Source organism: Hylobates moloch, unplaced genomic scaffold, assembly GCF_009828535.3.
Source record: "Hylobates moloch isolate HMO894 unplaced genomic scaffold, HMol_V3 SCAFFOLD_5, whole genome shotgun sequence".
Classification (NCBI taxonomy): domain Eukaryota; kingdom Metazoa; phylum Chordata; class Mammalia; order Primates; family Hylobatidae; genus Hylobates; species Hylobates moloch.
In genome coordinates this window covers 72,327,779-72,345,014 of record NW_026652280.1, presented here as the reverse complement: position 1 = coordinate 72,345,014, position 17,236 = coordinate 72,327,779, and the positions used below count along the sequence as shown (strand labels likewise).

At 52.9% G+C, this 17,236-nt stretch overlaps 1 protein-coding gene across 21 annotated transcripts in view; it reads right to left on the bottom strand.

The window, feature by feature from the left end:
• LDLRAD4 (low density lipoprotein receptor class A domain containing 4) overlaps window positions 1–17,236 on the bottom strand; it is a 438,552-nt gene that overhangs the window by 26,432 nt on the left and 394,884 nt on the right. For 18 of the 21 annotated variants that reach the window (XM_058438680.1, XM_058438675.1, XM_032152884.2 and 15 more), the window contains one exon: window positions 5,241–5,395. In XM_058438680.1, the coding sequence (XP_058294663.1) occupies window positions 5,241–5,395 (155 nt within the window). Of the gene's footprint in view, window positions 1–5,240; window positions 5,396–13,751; window positions 16,038–17,236 lie in introns of those variants that run through there. The other 3 variants (XM_032152883.2, XM_058438683.1, XM_032152885.2) reach the window with 2 other exon arrangements.

Here is a 17,236-nt window from a genome sequence, read left to right as displayed (position 1 = left end):
TGCTCAGAAGTCACACAAACCAGGCTCCAAAGAAACCAAGCTCAGGCTACCTCAGCAAGAATGCACAAGGATTCAGATGTGGACCCGCCGCTGCTATCTGCCATGATGTAAGCATTTGCTTTGTCTGTGATGTAATTTACACCTGGGTTGCTAGTTTTCATTTTCATCCAGAAATCACTACTTCCACCACATTCAGGCCCAGTAACGTCCATTCCTTGGGCCCCCCGGGACACAGTGCCTACCGCATGGTGACAAAGGCTGACTGGCTTTGGGACACCCATCACGTTCATGCAGCATGCACTGTCCCAGGCCAAGGGACATGGGAGGAAGGTGCCAGTGTCAGGAGGATGCTGGTGGAGGGGAGGAGGTTGCTGGTGGAGGGGAGGAGGTTGCTGGTGGAGGGAGAAGGGCTCCGGTGGGGGGAGGAGGGTACTGGTGGGGGGAGGAGGGCTCTGGTGGGGGGAGGAGGGCTCTGGTTGGAGGAGGAGGGCTCTGGCGGGGGAGGAGGGTGCTGGTGGGGGGAGGAGAGCTCTGGTAGGGGGAGGAGGGTGCTGGCGGGGGGAGGAGGGCTCTGGTTGGGGGAGGAGGGTGGTGGTGGGGGGAGGAGGGCTCTGGTTGGGGGAGGAGGATGGTGGCGGGGGGAGTAGGACTCTGGCGGGGGGAGGAGGGCTCTGGTGGGGGGAGGCGGGTGCTGGCGGGGGGAGGAGGGCTCTGGTGGGGGGAGGAGCATGCTAGCGGTGGGAGGAGGGCTCTGGTGGGGGGAGGAGGATACTGGCGGCGGGAGGAGGCCTCTGGCCGGGGGAGGAGGGCGCCAGCTGAGGGGAGGAGTGCTGCGGCTCCTCACCTGCACCTGCACAGGAGCACATCCTATGGGACAGGGACCGGAACTGGCTGAGCTGGGCACTCCCCCTCAGGAAGGGAGGGAGTCCCACTTCTCAGAAGGGGACTCTCCACAAGAAGCAGGGAAGCCAGGGCCACCACGATGCTGTCTGGTTAACCTTGGTCTGGCCCTTCCTTGTGGTCAAAGTGGGAAACCTGCAGAGGAGGTGAGGGGCTGCTCACAGCAGGGCGGGAAGCTTCCTCAACCAAGTAAGGCTGCTGGCCCGCTCATCTTCCTCCTCAAAACCAAAACTCACTCCCATCCTATTGCCCCAAGCTATGTTTCCACCTCCACTCTCCAGGCTTCCAGCAGAAAGACGTAACAGTAAGTTTAATCAGAGTGTGAAGCCTAATCACCTAGAAGTTGGTTAATTCGATGCCCAGCCCTTCTCGCACCGGGTTTAAATAGAACATCATTTTCTAATGTGCTCACGGAGCCCTGGGGTGCGTCTCTACTAACAGGCCCTCACGGAGGCTCCCCAACAATGCACAGGCTCCTCATGAGGCTGCGCTCCACAGAGGGGACGGGAGGAGCATCCACCCCAGCTGCTGACTGGAGGGTGCTGAGCCACCGCCAGGGCCTGGACTCCCAGGGCCTCGGGTGCTGCAGGAGAAAGGCCTGGGACATTGGTGCTGAGAAAGGAAGAGGTGCTTAGGGCTTGCAGGGGGCCTGATAACTGGAAAGAAGCCATGAGGATGGCAGCATCTGCCCAGACACACTCATCCTCCCCAGCTGCCTTGCCCCAGAGCACAGGCCCGCACAGCAGCACAGGGAGCCCAGGAGGGAGAGGACTGCCAGGCTCTGCCAGGGGGCACAGGGCCCTCCCTGCCATGCTGACCAGCCAGCCGTGCCTTCCCAGCCCCTTCCAAGCCCCTTGGGAGGGCGCTTCCTGACACAGGCGGTCACCCAGGAATGGGGAAGGCGGGGAACTTGGAACTGCCCTCGCCAACTGCACATGGGCCAGGCCGGGCATGGGGATGGAGGAGACGCAGGTCCTCATACCTGCCCCAAACACCTCCTATAGCTCCCATGCCTGACACTCCCCCATCTCAAAGGCACAATCGGACAGCCAGACCCCTAGCCTCCCCCAGGAAGATGGAGAGAATGGCAGCGGGGTCTTGGCCTCTGCCAGGGGACTGCAGGTGCTGCTGGTGGCGGAGGCGGGGCATGGCCACTGTTTCCCCCTCCTACTCAGTGCCTGGCTCCTGGGGAGTGTCCACTGAATGGCTGGATGAGCAGAGAAGGCAGGAGTCACTGGGGAAACTGTTCCCAAGGCAGAGTCCCAGACCAGACCCCAAACTTGTACTGCTGGGAAGAGCTCTCCGCTCTGTGGATGCCTCAGAGCCAGCCTAGAGAGACCCCCCCCCCGTGGTAACAGGCAGCCTCTTTTACCAGTGAAGTGCCCCTGGGTCCGGCAGTGCTTAGCACCTGGTGGGGCCGGCTCCTCCGCCTCAGCACCGCTCACATCCACTCAGATGAGTCTTTGTTGTGGGACCGCCCATGCACTGTAGGACGCACTGTACTGATGAGTCGTTGTTGCAGGGCCACCCGCATACTGTAGGACACATTGTAGGATCCCCTTTATGATGCCAGACACTGCAAATGTCCCCTAGACATTTGGCAGAATCAGCCCTGATTGAGACTCCTGAGCTGAGTGTAAATGAATCAGATCGCTCCCCTAATACTGTATACGGGGAACAGGCATTTCTTAAAAGAAGTTAGAAGTAGGGAATTGGGAGGCAGGAAGCCTGGCTGCGTGGGGGCATTCCTGGGTGGAAAGGACCTGGGATAGGGGACCCTCAGGGCAGAGAGAGGGAAATGGACAGCATGGCCACACTGATAGTATTAGCGAGGCCTGAGTCTGTGTCCAGGAGAGAATGGAGGTTTCTCCCTCATCAGCTGCCACTCTTTTCCCTTTTGGGGAGCCATCAGCTAGGCTAATAGACCAGATCGGGAAGTGGAGCAAGGGCCTGGGCCGAGCTGCCTCTGGTCATCATGCTGGAATGCATCTTATGTTTTATGAAACATCACACAGAGTCCTTTGCTAAGCTATGCTGAAGCCATAGGAGGAACAGCCACACCTCAAGGAGGGACAGCTCCCAGTTCCAGGTTACTCAGAAAAAAAGGAGAAATAGCATAGCAGCTCAGGATCTCAAATCCACACTGCGTGCAGCCGGGATCTCTGCAAGCCCCAGCTCAGCTCCAGAACAGAGCTCTCAGGGGGGAACACTGTATGTGCACATTAACAACACAAGGCCCAGACAGGGATGTGGACCTCTGTGAACACAATTCACTGGCTGCCGAATGTCCTCATCTGCCACACAGCACGCAGCCCTGAAGGGACCTCTGAACGTCGCTTCATCACCTTCCTGATTTCAGGGAAGGGAGGCTCTGCTGGTGGGGTAGCCGGCGCTTCCTGGGAAAGGGCATCACACAAACCTGCCGCCACATGACACAGAAGACACTTTTTTGACACTTTCTGCTTTTCTGCTGGGCCTCTTGGTTGTTAAGGGTGTGGCCAGTGTGCTGGTGTTCAGGACACAAGGTGCTATGAACAGGGACAGCAAGCGGGGCTGGGTCTGCACCAGGAACAGAGCGAGGAGCTGCCTGACCCACACTAGGGAGAGAGAAGCCAACACCAGGGTAAGTCTGGGAGGAAGACTGGGGAGCGCCCAGGGAGGGGACAGAAAACTCCCTGTGTGCCTGCGCACAGAGACCCCAAGCGTTCTGGAGCTCCTGGAGAGAAGGCCAAGGAAGGCTGTGCTTGCTTCCACCAAGTCCAGGGGTGGCGTTCACAGCCTACGGGCAGTGATGTCTGAGCCTTCTGCAGTTCTGAAACTGCTGCTGTGATGAGATTTTCTCCTTGTCCTCTCTCAAAACACAGGTGAATCCCATACACTGTGTGTTTAGAACTTCAGAAGAATTAGTCCTCCCAACAATCTACAGGCATCAGGATGCCAAAGCGTTCAGTGCGTCTGGATGGCGCAGCTCTGTGGACACCAGACAAAGGACCCCAGGATGCTGTTGAGGCTCGAGGAAAGTAACACAGCAGGGCCAGAGGGGCTTGTGGACTGAACTGGGCATCCAGAGACAGGACAGAAGGGGCAAGAGAGGATACAGGGGGCAAGAGGAGGAAAGGGCTGTCAAGGGTGCATGCCTTCCCCTGGCATCCCATCTCCTCCCTGAGGCACCCCGTCTAGCCCTCACCACGGTCTGAAGGCAGCACTTGGTAGCACCCACCCCTTCGCTCTCCCCACTACCTGCAGGAGCTGCAGAGCAGACAGCAAACCTCAGCTCTGCCCATATGGATGGCTGTGCCAATGATCCTAGTGAAGTGTGAGCCTGCCCTCCTGAGAGGGGTCCCAGGGGTCCCAGGGCCAGCGGCCACCCCAGGAAACCCACCTGGATGGCTGCACCCCATACCCCGGACAGGCTCCGTAAGTCAGGGCGGGGGCTGGAACTGCACAGCCCTGTTCCTGAAGAGGGATGCTCCGTAAGGACCCTCTCCTGTGCTCAGCAAACTGCAGGGCTCGACACTGTGGGGACTCGGCCTCGCTGCCCACCACGGAAGCCAAGGATTTATACGCTCGCTGAACTCACTGCTCCTAACCCTCTGGCTGGAAGCCATCAAAACCACAGCCCAAAACCACAGCCTGTAAAACAGGCTTGGGACAGCAGCCCCTGGTCTCTCAAGTTTGATCATAGTGCAGTTTGGCCGAGTGTCCACCGCCGACAACCCCACCCTCCACAACCCCAACCTCCACAACCCACCCTCCACAACCCACTGCCAACAACCCTACCGCCAACACGCCCACCACCGACAAGCCCATCGCCGATCCCCAGGAAGCTCCCGCGGCCTCAAGCTCCGGGCGTCCTCAAGCTCCGGGCGTCCTCCAGCTCATGGCACCCATGTGCTGCTGGCACGTTTAGTGACGATGAGTGCGTGATTTGTCCCCGCAGCACCTCCAGAACCCAGCTCAGGACAGGATTTTACAGCACAATGAATCTCACAAGTGCACTGCCAAGCCAGAGGAGCCAGGCACGAGGGACCACCCAGGCCGGTCCCGTTGGTGCACAGCTCAGAAGCTGGCAAAGCCACATGTCCGCAGCAAAGATCCAGGGGAGGCCTGGGAGGGGCCACGCAGGCTTCTGGGGGGACTGCCGTGTCTGTTTCTTCACTGGGTGCTGGTCACACTGGTGTGTTCAGTTTGTGGGGACTCACTAAGTGGAACACGTACGAGGTGCGCTTCGCCCCGTTTGTTACATGTCAACTGAAAGCACTCCTGGCTCTGAACCCTGATGGGCTCCTAAGCCTCTTGCCACTGCCTGACTCTGGAGCCAGGGCGGCCGGGGTACTCACCTGCGGCAGCCCGTCCTCCCGCCTCCGGCTCTGGCTCGGGCGGTTGATGAAGGACCGCGTGGAGACTTTGTAGTGGTTCAGCAGGCAGACGATGACCACCACCATCACCGTGACCACCACGACGATGATGATGATTTGGGCGAACTCCAGCTCCGCTGCCACGGAAGAGGAGAGTGGTTAGCCACCTGGCCCCTCCGGCCCCAACCCATTCGCCAGGCACTGCCACCACCCCAGCCAGCAGGCCCTGAAGGCCTCTCACACACATCTGGTCCTCAGAGGTCCACAGGACACAGAAACGACTGTCCCACTTTAGGGAAGGAGACACCACCGCACAGTCAGGAGACTGTGCAAACCAGCCGCGGGGAGCGGGGAGCATGTGCCATCCCCCACCACAGGGAGCTGAGAAAGTCTCCACAAACTGAAGCTATTTCTCCAGTGTCACCGCTCTAGAAAAGTTAAACCCGTCTTTATGGTTGAGTGGAGTTTCTCAAAGCAATTCCCCTAGGGACCCATACTTGAAAGCAAAAATCAACTTCAGCCCCTTCCCTCCAAGGCTGTGGCTCTGCAGGTGAGTTAGGAAACACATCTGCATTGTTTCCAGGCCTTCAGGCACAGCACTTCAGGAGTGGTCAGGTCTCCCCAGGGTTTCTGACACCACTACCCCAAAGATTCCCTAAATGCCATTGACACACACTTCACATGTGAGTCCAGCAACACAGAGTGACTTCCAGTCATAGCACATTGGGCCGGCAGCTGGAAGCAGGTGAGCCAGACCCATTTTGGGAGAGGAAGCAGGTTGAGGGCTCACGGGCGGCCTGGAGCCACTTTCTGCTCCCCTCTTCCAGCCCACGGCTCTGCTGCCTGCTTCACTCCTTGTCCCCCATGCTGGAAGGAAGTGACTGTCCATGCAGTGATGTAAATTCAGAACAAGGGGCTCGGGGATGCTAAGAGGAAGACAGTGCAGGAATCTGGGAGAGACAGGAATAAAAGGAGAGAAGCCATCAATTGTGCTGCCCTGGGCTCACAGCACACATGCACACACATGCATGCACGTACATGTGCTGCAGCAGGGCTCAGGCCCCGGCCGGTGGGGAGGCATATCTGTCAATGTATCCGCTCATACGTGGGGCGATACAGGCAGAGATCAGGTGGTGCCTCCCCAGTAGCTACGACTGTGTGCGTCTGCTGGCCACACCCTGGGAACCGATGGTGAGGCTGGACGAGGGGTTCTCTGGATCCCCACGTCCCTACCCTTCAGCATGGCCATCCACTTCCACCCTCAGACCCCCACACCCTAGGGACTGAGGGTGGAAGTGGAGGGCAGTGGGACCCTGGGGCCTATAGAGAGGGGCTGGCATCTTGAGAATGGAGAGCAGAGTGTGTAGGAGGCTGGTGGCTGAGCTGTGCAGAGAGCAGGTGGACTTGCCAAGTGCCCCCTGTCCCCGCAGGCAGGGAGAGGCCAGGCTGGTGGGAACATCACCCTTCCCTGTGGACATGGACAAAGCCATGCTCAGAGGCTCAGAGGCCATGCCCTGAGCAGCTCCCAAAGCTGGCAGTCAGTGAGGTCTGCCGGCCCCGCCCCAGCCAAGGGGGTGCTGTTGCTCTGGGGTTCCCTGTGGCCTGTCGGCTAAGTGGCGGGGACTCTAGGGGCCTGGCGCCCGGCCCAGCCTTGGGGTTTGAGTGTCTACTTCCTAAGGGGAGGAAATGTCCATCGGAGCTGCCACACTTACATGTGCCGCCCCCGCCCCCCCCAGCCCAGCCCCCCACCCGCACACACAGAAAGACTCCCCAGGGATTATCAACAATTTTCATGCTGGGGGCTTCCTGGAAAAGACTGAAATTGCTCTGAGTCTTCGAGCAGGGGCTTGGGCCCTTTGCAATTGGGTTCCAATAGAAATGTGGCCTTATTTCTGCTCACAGGCCATAGGAAGTATGACATGCTTGTTTACCTAGGAACACAGTCTTCGACTCTGCCCCTGCATATAACCTTCCCGTGTCTGGGACACTCTGGCCTTGGCCCTGTGTTTCTCAGGACCCTACCCCAACACACCATGTGACATCTCCCAGGCTGAGTCCGGAGCCCCTACTTTGCCCCTCTTGACACGGGAGGCAGCTAAGTGGCTTCATTGGTACAAGGTGAATTGATGAGCGACTCAGCACCCCCAGGCTGAGAGAAGGGGCTGGGATGTGTGGCCCCGGTGGGCTCTGCCCAGCTGCATGGGTGTGCTCTCTGTGAGGACAGCTACCACCAACAGGATAAGGCCTGCACTGGCTGCAGAGTGCCCGAGTGCGCCTCCAGCAGCCCTGAGGGTCTGTGCAGGGGTCAGCTACCAGCCCAGGGACAAGCATGAAAGGAAGCAGAGAGATTCCGCTCAGGACAAAGGCAGTGAACACAGTGGTGAGGGCTGAACCCCGAGGTCGAAGACTGTGTTCCTAGGTAAACAAGCATGTCATACTTCCCATGGCCTGTGAGCAGAAATAAGGTCCCATTTCTATTGTGACCCGAATAATGCCTTCTTTTACCAACGCTTATTTTTATTTTGGGGTTAAACAGCAGAGTATTCACAAATTAAAGCATGCCCTAGGATTTCCAAATGTTTTCTTTTCAAGAGAACTTCACTGCTTTATGGACATGGATATAGAGGAAAATCATGGTGACAGGGAAGGATCAGCACAAAGTCCTGCAATGAATCAACTCTTCCCTTGGAGGACACCTTTCTAGGTCATCTGTTCTTGACTATGGAAAGCTATGCAGATAAGCATTTGCAGCAAAGCAAATCAAATTATGTTTTCACAAGTCTCTGGGCATTTTTTACATATTTGTGTTTCATTTGAAAAGGATTTTTATTACAAAAATAATGAAAACTTCTTGAAAATTTAAATCATATAGAAGGAAACAGTGCAGTGTAAAGTCTCCCATCCCAACCCACAGCGCCCCTGACTCCACCAAGCCCCACTCCGTCCCGGGGGAAAGCCCAGGCCTCTGTTGCATGTGTGTGTGTTTGCTACAAAATAAAGGCTCTCCTTTTTCCAGTTATTGGAATCGATGTGCAAATATCTTGTGTCTTTTCACGTAATACATCACAGACCTCCTTAAACAAGAACACACGTGCACTGGCCTCTGTCTGTTACAGAGTACAAACATACTGGCATTTGCCTTCTCCAGCTGGTGGCTGTTCAGGTGCCTTGCTTTTTTTCTTTTTTCTCTTATGACCACAAAATTGCATGTGTATATGTGCAAGTATGTGGTTGGCATACGTTTGTCAGTATACTTGTAGGAAAGGCTCCTAAAAGTGACATTTTAGGACTTGTAGGAAAGGCTCCTAAAAGTGACATTTCTGGACCCAGGGCATAATCACTTTTCATCCTCATGGCTACTGAGAACCTGCCTTTTGTAAAGGCTGCATTAGTTTAGGCTGTCCCAGGAAGAAGGCACGTTCCCCACGCCCTCATTCACCCTGGAGACTCACCCTTTTAATTGGTGACAATCTGATGGGCAAAAATATGCATCTCATTTTAATTTGTGTTTCTCCAATTACTGGTAATTTCAGATCTTTCCCTATGGTTATGGTAATTTCTCTTTTTCATAATCATATTGGCGTATTTATAGTTTTCTCATTTATTTCTTATGTATTTATATGAAATCTTTACATATTATGGTTACACATCTTTGTCTGTTACATGTTGCAACTATTTCCCCTAGCCAGTCATTTCTTTAAACTTCACCATGAGTTTCTCTATAGATGCTATAAATTTTTATGCCATCAAATACTCTCTTTTTCCTTTATGGCCTCTAAACATCCTGTTTGATTGGGAAGGTCCTCTTTAATATTCTAAACATATTTTTTTCCTAAGAGTTTTGGAGTTTGAATTTTATGTTAGATATTTATTTGCTCTGGATTTTATTCCTCTTTTGGTCTGACACAGCACATGGAACATGTGATATTGACTGAAAGGTGTGCATCTTCTGAGCCAATATATCTGATTTTAAAATTCAGGCAAGGATGAGAAAGATCTCAGTTGTATGAAACAGTGCATGGAATTGCTCTCTGTAAAACTAAACTCAGCCCAGGCGTGCCTGGAATCTCAGCACTTTGGAAGACCAAGACAGGGGAATTGTTTAAGACCAGGAGTTCAAGATCAGCCTGGGCAATATAGCGAGACCCTGTCTCTTAAAAAAAAAAAAAAAAAGTAAAGGCCCCACCATCTTTCTTTTTAAGGGGACTGCTTTCTTATAAACCTGCCACACACAGGTACCGCCCTGCCCTGCTGGGACACCTGCACCATGCTGTTGCCCTGAGGCTTCAAATATGAGTCATGCCCAGCCGTGGCAGGTGCATCTACAGCACATGGATGAACGGTGGCCCTGGGGGTTTATGGGCACCCTAGTGGCATGGTGCCTGGGGCAGGTCAAGGTCATGGGCATGCTCAGAGGCTGTGGGAGCAGGAACACTGTCCCCAGGAGCCTGCAAACCGAACTGAGTGGCCCCTGTGGGGTGCCCTGGGGTGGCGGCAGCCTGATGAGGCCTGAGCCATGAAGGCACTCAGCCCTGGGCACAAGACGCAGCTCTTCCTGCAGGCAACAAAGACCCAGGGATACCTGGGTCCCAGAGACCACCATCCTCGCAGCCTGGTCATCTCACTGCAGCAGCTTGGTCCCTGGCTGCAGGTGAGGGTGGCCCGTGGTGCTCCTGAAGCCCTCCCCTGAGGGCGTCAGGGCCTAGTGCGGGGCCCACACGTGCGGCAGAGCCTTGCTCTGGGACTCTGGGCAAAACCCGTAAGTGGAAACAGACCTCCTTCTCGTCTTTAAGTCACAGGAGCCAGAACACTAGCAACAGAAAAGATGAGCATTGTACTCTCTTCAGGGCCACAAAGCATCCCCAGGCAGGGCCCAAGAGATCCTCAAAGTGAAAACTGCAGTCAACAGGTTCTTGGAAACGTGCGTGAGGATTCCCAGACCCTGAGCCCTGCACTGAGATGCCCTCTCCCTCCATGACCCCCTTTCAAGCTCACGAGGGGGTGTGTGGCAACCCCCCCCACCTGTCCTCCCACACCCTCTCAGTCATTTTAAACAGGAGAATTCCACTAAACACCCACAGCCTGTTTTCACGTGGCAGGGCAGGGAGGTGGCTTTGGTGCGTGGAGCCCAGCATCCACAGAAAGGAAAGACGCCTGGGGTTTGGGTTTCGTTTTTAGGGGTTGGGGAGGAGTAGGCTGGAAAGGGGAGGCTAAGAAGAAAATGAATTCTGGAAGAACTGTTAAAACAGAAAGTTTAGAAAAATAAAACCCGTAGGAATAGTAGCATTCTTAGAAAATTAATAGCATGCTTTGGGGCTTCCAAGATGCTATGCGCCTAACACGGATTCTGAACACAGACCACTGGTCGAGTTTCCTTGTTCAACAGTAACGGATGTCCACAGAAGAGTGCTAGAAAGCAGGGCATGCAAGGAAAGAAGTTGAGGCCAAAGTCAAATGATCTCATCCCCCTTCTACGGCGCTGTAGTTCATGATGCTGTAACAGATGAGTCACTGCAATGGAAATACCGGATACTTTTTAATACATCTAGTCTGAAACTTACAGGAAGGCATCCTGGCACCTTCTTTTATTATTGTACAGCAGTGACAGTGACGACAGTGATGATGGCATCTCTCTATTTTTATGGAAACATCTCCAGGAAATCCCAAGCTGCACAGTGGAGAATTACAGGAACAGAAGAAGTGGTGTGAAGTCTGTCGGTCTCTTCCCTGGTTCAATGAGGAGCTGAACTGAATCATACTAGAGGCATGAGTGTCTGCGCTATTTTTAAAGAGCTCTGGGGAAGTGCGGTTGTCCCACCTTAGGCTCCTAATATAACACTCATTTCTATTTGTGGGATGGTTAACACCATCTTCCATTTGGTCTTTCCTCCACTAATATATTATCCTTCACTGAAGTCCTATTTCTACAGTTTAATACTTTTTAACCTCCAGATGTGTAATGTATGCCCTCAAAGACCCTATCATGGGGCACGGGGCAAGGTCTGGGCCCCTCATGTGTTCCTCTCTTTCCCCAGGCCAAGTAAACACCTTGGCAGGAATCCAGAAAATGTTCCATGCAGAACACTGCAATGTCACAGAAACGGCTGCCCACTGGCCACGAAGCCCTGGCCCCACCCTGCATGGTCACTTCCTACCCTACCAACAGCAGCACCCTACCTCACTCCCCTATGTGCTGGCCTCTCCTGGAGCACCAAGCCCCGGGCTGGCCGGCCGCAGAGCCTCACCTCCAGGCAGCCCCTTCCCCTGCACGCTCTCCTGTCCCACCGCTGGGACACAGACACCCACCCTCCACCTGGGGCTGGGCCTGCTTGGCTACTGCACAGTGAACTTGTCGCATTTCCTTCCTGTCTCTGTCCTCCTCGGCAGAGACGGGCGTGGTGATGACAGTCTTAGGGGTGTCTTACTCTTTATTTATGGCTCTGTGACACTTTTAAAGTGCTGAATGTTCCTAAAGGCTGGTAAATTCTTTCCAAGATCCTCCAGAGACCGGGCGGCAGTGGTGGCAGGAAGACGGGTGGGGGCAGGAGTTGGAATCTACTTAGACTATAATTGCCTCAAGTTTGTGAACTGTTAGCATAAAAATACTCTTGGAGATTTTAATGGTTGAATGAAGATTCACACTCATTAAACACCATGGTTGAGGGGGAAAATTTAGCCTGTGTTACAAGAATGACTTCACAGCTTGAAGTACAGAAGCAAAACAATAAGAGCGATCATCATACTGATTACATTATATATTTTGAAGTTTATTTTCCTTGGAGGTGGGTTGGCTACTCTACTGTATAGTACAACAAGTAGAATGAAAGAGGAAAAGTCTACCCTACAGAAATACCCAGGTTTTGGTGTCACCTGCTGGCTTTATCTTCCTTTAAAAGCTCTTTCCTAAGCCCCGATGATGGGTTCACTACCTTTGGGGACTTCCTGTGCAGCTCTGAACCCTGTTGCAGCACTTATCACTGTCTTGGTGGTATCCATTCTCTGGTCTTCTTCCTCCACAGAGTGAGCCCTGGGTCAACGCCTTGTTCATCCACAGTGTCTCAGCAGGTAGTGTGTGCCTGGCACAAAGTTGGCATTCCCTATTTAGGAGCTGGTGGAGAAGCCCTAAGAAGGAAGGGACCCCAACGGCCTGACCTGCTTTAACAGCATCTAGCACAGACACGTATTCTCCCAAACACTTCCTGACGACTTCAGTGGTGCTGGAGTTTTGATAAAGGTTTTCATATTTTGTAACAATTATTCAAAAATTACTACTCTAAGAGGGTGTGATCTGTCACTGAGAAAAGAGCCTCCTGGTTACTCTGAGCTGCCTGTTTATAGCCATGTATGTATGTACAACATTTGCATGAGAATAAAATGAGGAAACGGTCCCTATGATCTGTAGGTGGAGAGATGAACGTGGAGGGCAGGTGTGGCCCAGGCACGGCTACCTGATACCGGCCCAAGGCCAGGTGCCTCGGATGGCATGGGCAGGCGGGCAGCAGCCTGTAATGACTGGACGGACTAGGGAATCCCTCGAATGCAGACTCCATGAGCCCGTCTGGCTGGAGCGGCATCTCCTCACTTTATGAAAGCCCAAGGCTTCATCCACTACAATTACTGCTCACCACGCATTTTAGAATCTAGAGCTTCATGATCTGTTCAGAAAGAAATTTACCTAAATATGTTCCGATCAAAGATGACTGACAGGATTTTCTAAAAAATCAGCAGAGGAGTAAGAGCAATTATAAACCTTTTAAAAGTCTATCCCTCTGCCATGCTATAAATGGAAAAAAACACATACATAAGCCATAATTCCCCCTATAGGATTCATTTAAAATCCACCCTCACCTCCACCTCCACATTATTAATTTAGGAAAGTGCATCAGAAAAAAAACACAGCTGCACATGGAATGGAACCTTCATTTCCACAGGGGAGAGTGGTGGCTTCTGAGGCTCTCATCCCACAGCCAGTCTGTCTGTCTCTCACTTTCTTTGGCTCTCTATCTCTCAGAGTCACAGTTCTCCTTCCTAATAGCTCCTGTCACTACATGGATGACCTAAGAAAGTGTTCAATGAACCAGCCACATCCTGAGAAACACCTGTTCTTTAAAAAGCAGTTTTCAGCTCATGAGGGTGAAGAAAAAGAAACTATTAACAAGTAGCAGAATTTCCAGGAGAGGTCTCAGCCTCATATATAGATATTTGAAAAAAACAAAACTCCAAAGCAACAAACTGTGTACTCATGCATAACACCTCCAACAGGAACAAACTAATTCCAGGCTTGAAAGAAGATGAAAAAGCCTGACATGCATCTTCCTAAAGGGAGTCCCACCCGGAAATGTTCTGAGTTGACAGACCCCTCTTAGGTAGAAACAAACTTCTTGAGAAAGAGCTTCTCCTCTTCTCAACTCTGTCCTCAGACCAAACTCCAAGAAGAACCACAGCAAACCCGAAAGAGCATGCATCATCCACAGCAGTTCTTGGGAAATGTACCTTTTTTTAAGAACAGGTCTTTGAACTGAGCCTCCTTCAGTGTGCTGTTGTTCAGGTGGTCACTGGACATAATCAGGTCCTCTGCAAGTGGGAGTCCAACTGTGACGCAGCCCCCCCACGTTCAAAGCATCCCTTCAGCTTCCGGCAATCTCCTCTCCAGGCAGCTCAGAGCTGCAGTTATAGCTGGCGTGGGGTGTGGGAGAGTGTGTGAGCGTGGAGGGGGGGGTGTGTTTCTGTCTGCCTCGTTCACTCTCTCTCTACTGTATCAGCAGGGCCCACCCCAGGTGCTAGACTCAAATGCTGTGGCTCCGACCGCAGACTGTGGCTACCAATTATCAACTGCCATCAACAGAAACCAGGAGCTCTGTGGCAGGAAGCCGGCCGTGTCACCGAGCAGAGAATAAGTCCGGGGTCTCCGATCCTGAGACCAGCTGTACACCCAGGGCACTGCTGTTTACAGCAACGTCTATCAGTGAGCAGTCTGTACTTCTCTGGTTTGGCCTCACACCTGAACGTGTCACACTCACAGGCAAGCAGAACGCAGCTAGATGGCTCATCTTGTCACACTGCATTCAGTAATCTTTTCAATAGGCAAATATCAAACCAGTCCAGACAGAAAGGAGGAAATCTGCAAGTCTCACACAATACTCCTTCCCTTGATCTCTGCTGGAAGCTTTCAGTGTGGAAGGACTGGACAGGGCGCTTACCAAGGCAGGACACGCGACAGGCAGGACGCTCACGTTAGGCTCGCGTGCTTCTCCCCTGCAGATCCGCTCCCAGAGCGTGCTCACCCGGCTGGGAGCACCCACAGCGTCCCTCAGGCTGCGAGCCAGGCTGTGGGCTGTTCTCTCCTGGTGCTCCCTCTCCACGTCCTCTAACTGATGGGAGCAGCTCCCAGCGGCTCTTGCCACTGAGCTCTGGACTGGCAAGGGGTGAGGTCCTAACCACAGCAGGAAACACTGTGTGCTCCTCTCCCTCCAGCTCTCTCTTCCCTCTTGGCTCTCCCATTCCTTCGCTCTCCCTCTGCCTCACATCATTATTCCCCATGTATGGTAGCACAAAAACACCACAGAGACTCCTTCAAAGTCAGGATGCTCAATGTTCCTAGGCAGTTTTAGTTTATAAGGATCAGAAATTAGAGAAAAGAATCCCAGACAATTCAAACATGAAAGCAGAGCTATGTCTCAGGAGGGCGCTTTCTCCTGGTTCATTTTGTTCAAGCACAGTCTCTTTTCCCCGAGGTCTAAACAGTTTGTTTCATCTGAGTGTAAAACATCTCCCGTGCATTCGGATGCCCCCAGGCTGTGTGAAGAAAATTCAGGGCAGGCTGCGAGTCTGTCTGTCGCAGTTTTCAGAGAAAATCACGGGGTGGCCGTGGTGGAAAGGGCAGCCTGCCATGGTAACGCTGCAAATAACCACCGCCACAGGCACTGCCTGGAGCCCAGAATAGCCTTTGTTTTTCCTTATTTAGGGTAAATAGGAATGACATGTGGGCCATAACAATAGTTTTGGCTGTAGGAGGAGTTGTCAAAGCAAAACTAAACTCTGTTGGTTACTACCAGTGTTAGAAGCCAGGACAGTGACGTTAGCGGCCCGCCCTGCTGTCAGCCCGGGCACGTCACCTGGGGCATGACAGCAGGGACTGGGCCCTGATGTCACTGCAGGGTCCTCCAGGATGGTAGAAGACATCACTTTCTCATGTTCTCATTTTTGGGGGCAAGGGCAGAAAAGCAACAGAAGAACCACCCAGAAGAGTTTCCAGAAGCTTCACGTGGATAAAAGGAAACCAGAGAATTTCAGCAAGGAAAGTGACCGTTCATTAATATACAGCCGTGGGGAAGTCCGGATGGTATGATTCTTCCTGCGCAGTTTCCAAATTAAAAATGGAACTCCCCTCCCTGTGCCAGACTTTCCCTGACTTCTCAGAGTCACCCTGCTGGGTGAATGAAGAGGGAGTCACCCTCGGGAAGAGGCAGCTTCAGAAAGAATTAGAAGCTGCAGCCACTTCAAGCCGCCCCTCCCTGGCTACCAGCCCCCGTTGTCCCTGGAGCCCCGAGGCTCCTTGCCACCTGGGCCGGCACTTCCTGGTCAGGCTCAGTCACACGGTGGGCTTGTCCTCAAGCCAGGGCCTTAGTGAGGAGCGCTGTAGGCCACTGTACCTGTTTCTTAAAATTAGGGCTTTGTGGGGCGGGCACGGTGGCTCAAGCCTGTAATCCCAGCACTCTGGGAGGCCGAGGTGGGCGGATCACCTGAGGTCAAGAGTTCAAGACCAGCCTGGTCAACATGGTGAAACCCATCTCTACTAAAAATACAAAAATTAGCCGGGTGTGGTGGCACACGCCTGTGATCCCAGCTACTCGGGAGGCTGAGGCAGGAGAATTGCTTGAAACTGGGAGGCGGAGGTTGCCATGAGCCGAGATAGGGCCACTTCACTCCAGCCTGGGCGACAGAGTGAGACTCCGTCTCAAAAAAAAAAAAAAAAAAATTAGGGCTTTGGTGAACTTCATGGAACTGGAAAAGTTCTTCTGTCCTTTGCTAATGGACATATTTGCATTTTGAAATGTTATAAATAGCCCGCTTTGGGGTTTAACATGATGTAAAATGAATATTTCATATATAAAAAAGGAAAATCAACTTTTTTTTTTTTTTTTCATTTAACTGCCACCAGCTATTCCCCAGTGTCTCAACACACTTACTGTGTTTGGCTAGCTTCCCTGTCACTGGGCATCTTGGCCATGGGAGCCAATCTTTTCTTGTCTTTTCTCTTTTTTTTTTGATGTAGTCTCGCTGTGTCGCCCAGGCTGGAGTGCAGTGGCGAAATCTCTGATTACTGCAACCTCTGTCTCCCCGGTTCAAGTGATTCTCCCACTCAGCTTCCTGAGTAGCTGGGATTACAGGCATGCGCCAACACGCCAGGCTAATTTTTGTATTTTTAGTAGAGATGGGGCTTCACCATGTTGGCCAGGCTGTCCTGGAACTCCTGACTTCAAGTGACCCACCCGCTTCGGCTTCTCAGAGTTCTGGGATTACAGGTGTGAACCACCACACCCGGCCATGGAGCTGATCTTAATTAAGCTCCTTGACCACTCAGTTTAATGTTCTCACAGTTCAACCTGTTTAAAAACCACTTTCAAAACTTTTGACTTTATGAATGCAAGTTTACTTTGAAAACGTTGCCCACATCTAACACACACACACACACACACACACACACACACACACACGCACACACGCATAGTGAGCGCTCCTGTGGGTGTCTGGGGACATGGTGTAGAGTCTGTCTTGGTTTGTGTGGTTTAAACACAGGCACAGGGCCTCTCCCAGCCCCTGCTGAGGGGCTGTCTGGGCGGATGTACTAGATAGTGCTCTTGAGTTTTGTTTTTATTCCTTTTAAGCACCACCTGAAGATGGTGCTTCAGAAAGGAAGTTCCGAGGTCAAGTCGTGACTCAGGGTTCATGCCCTGATACACAGCTCACCCTGGCTG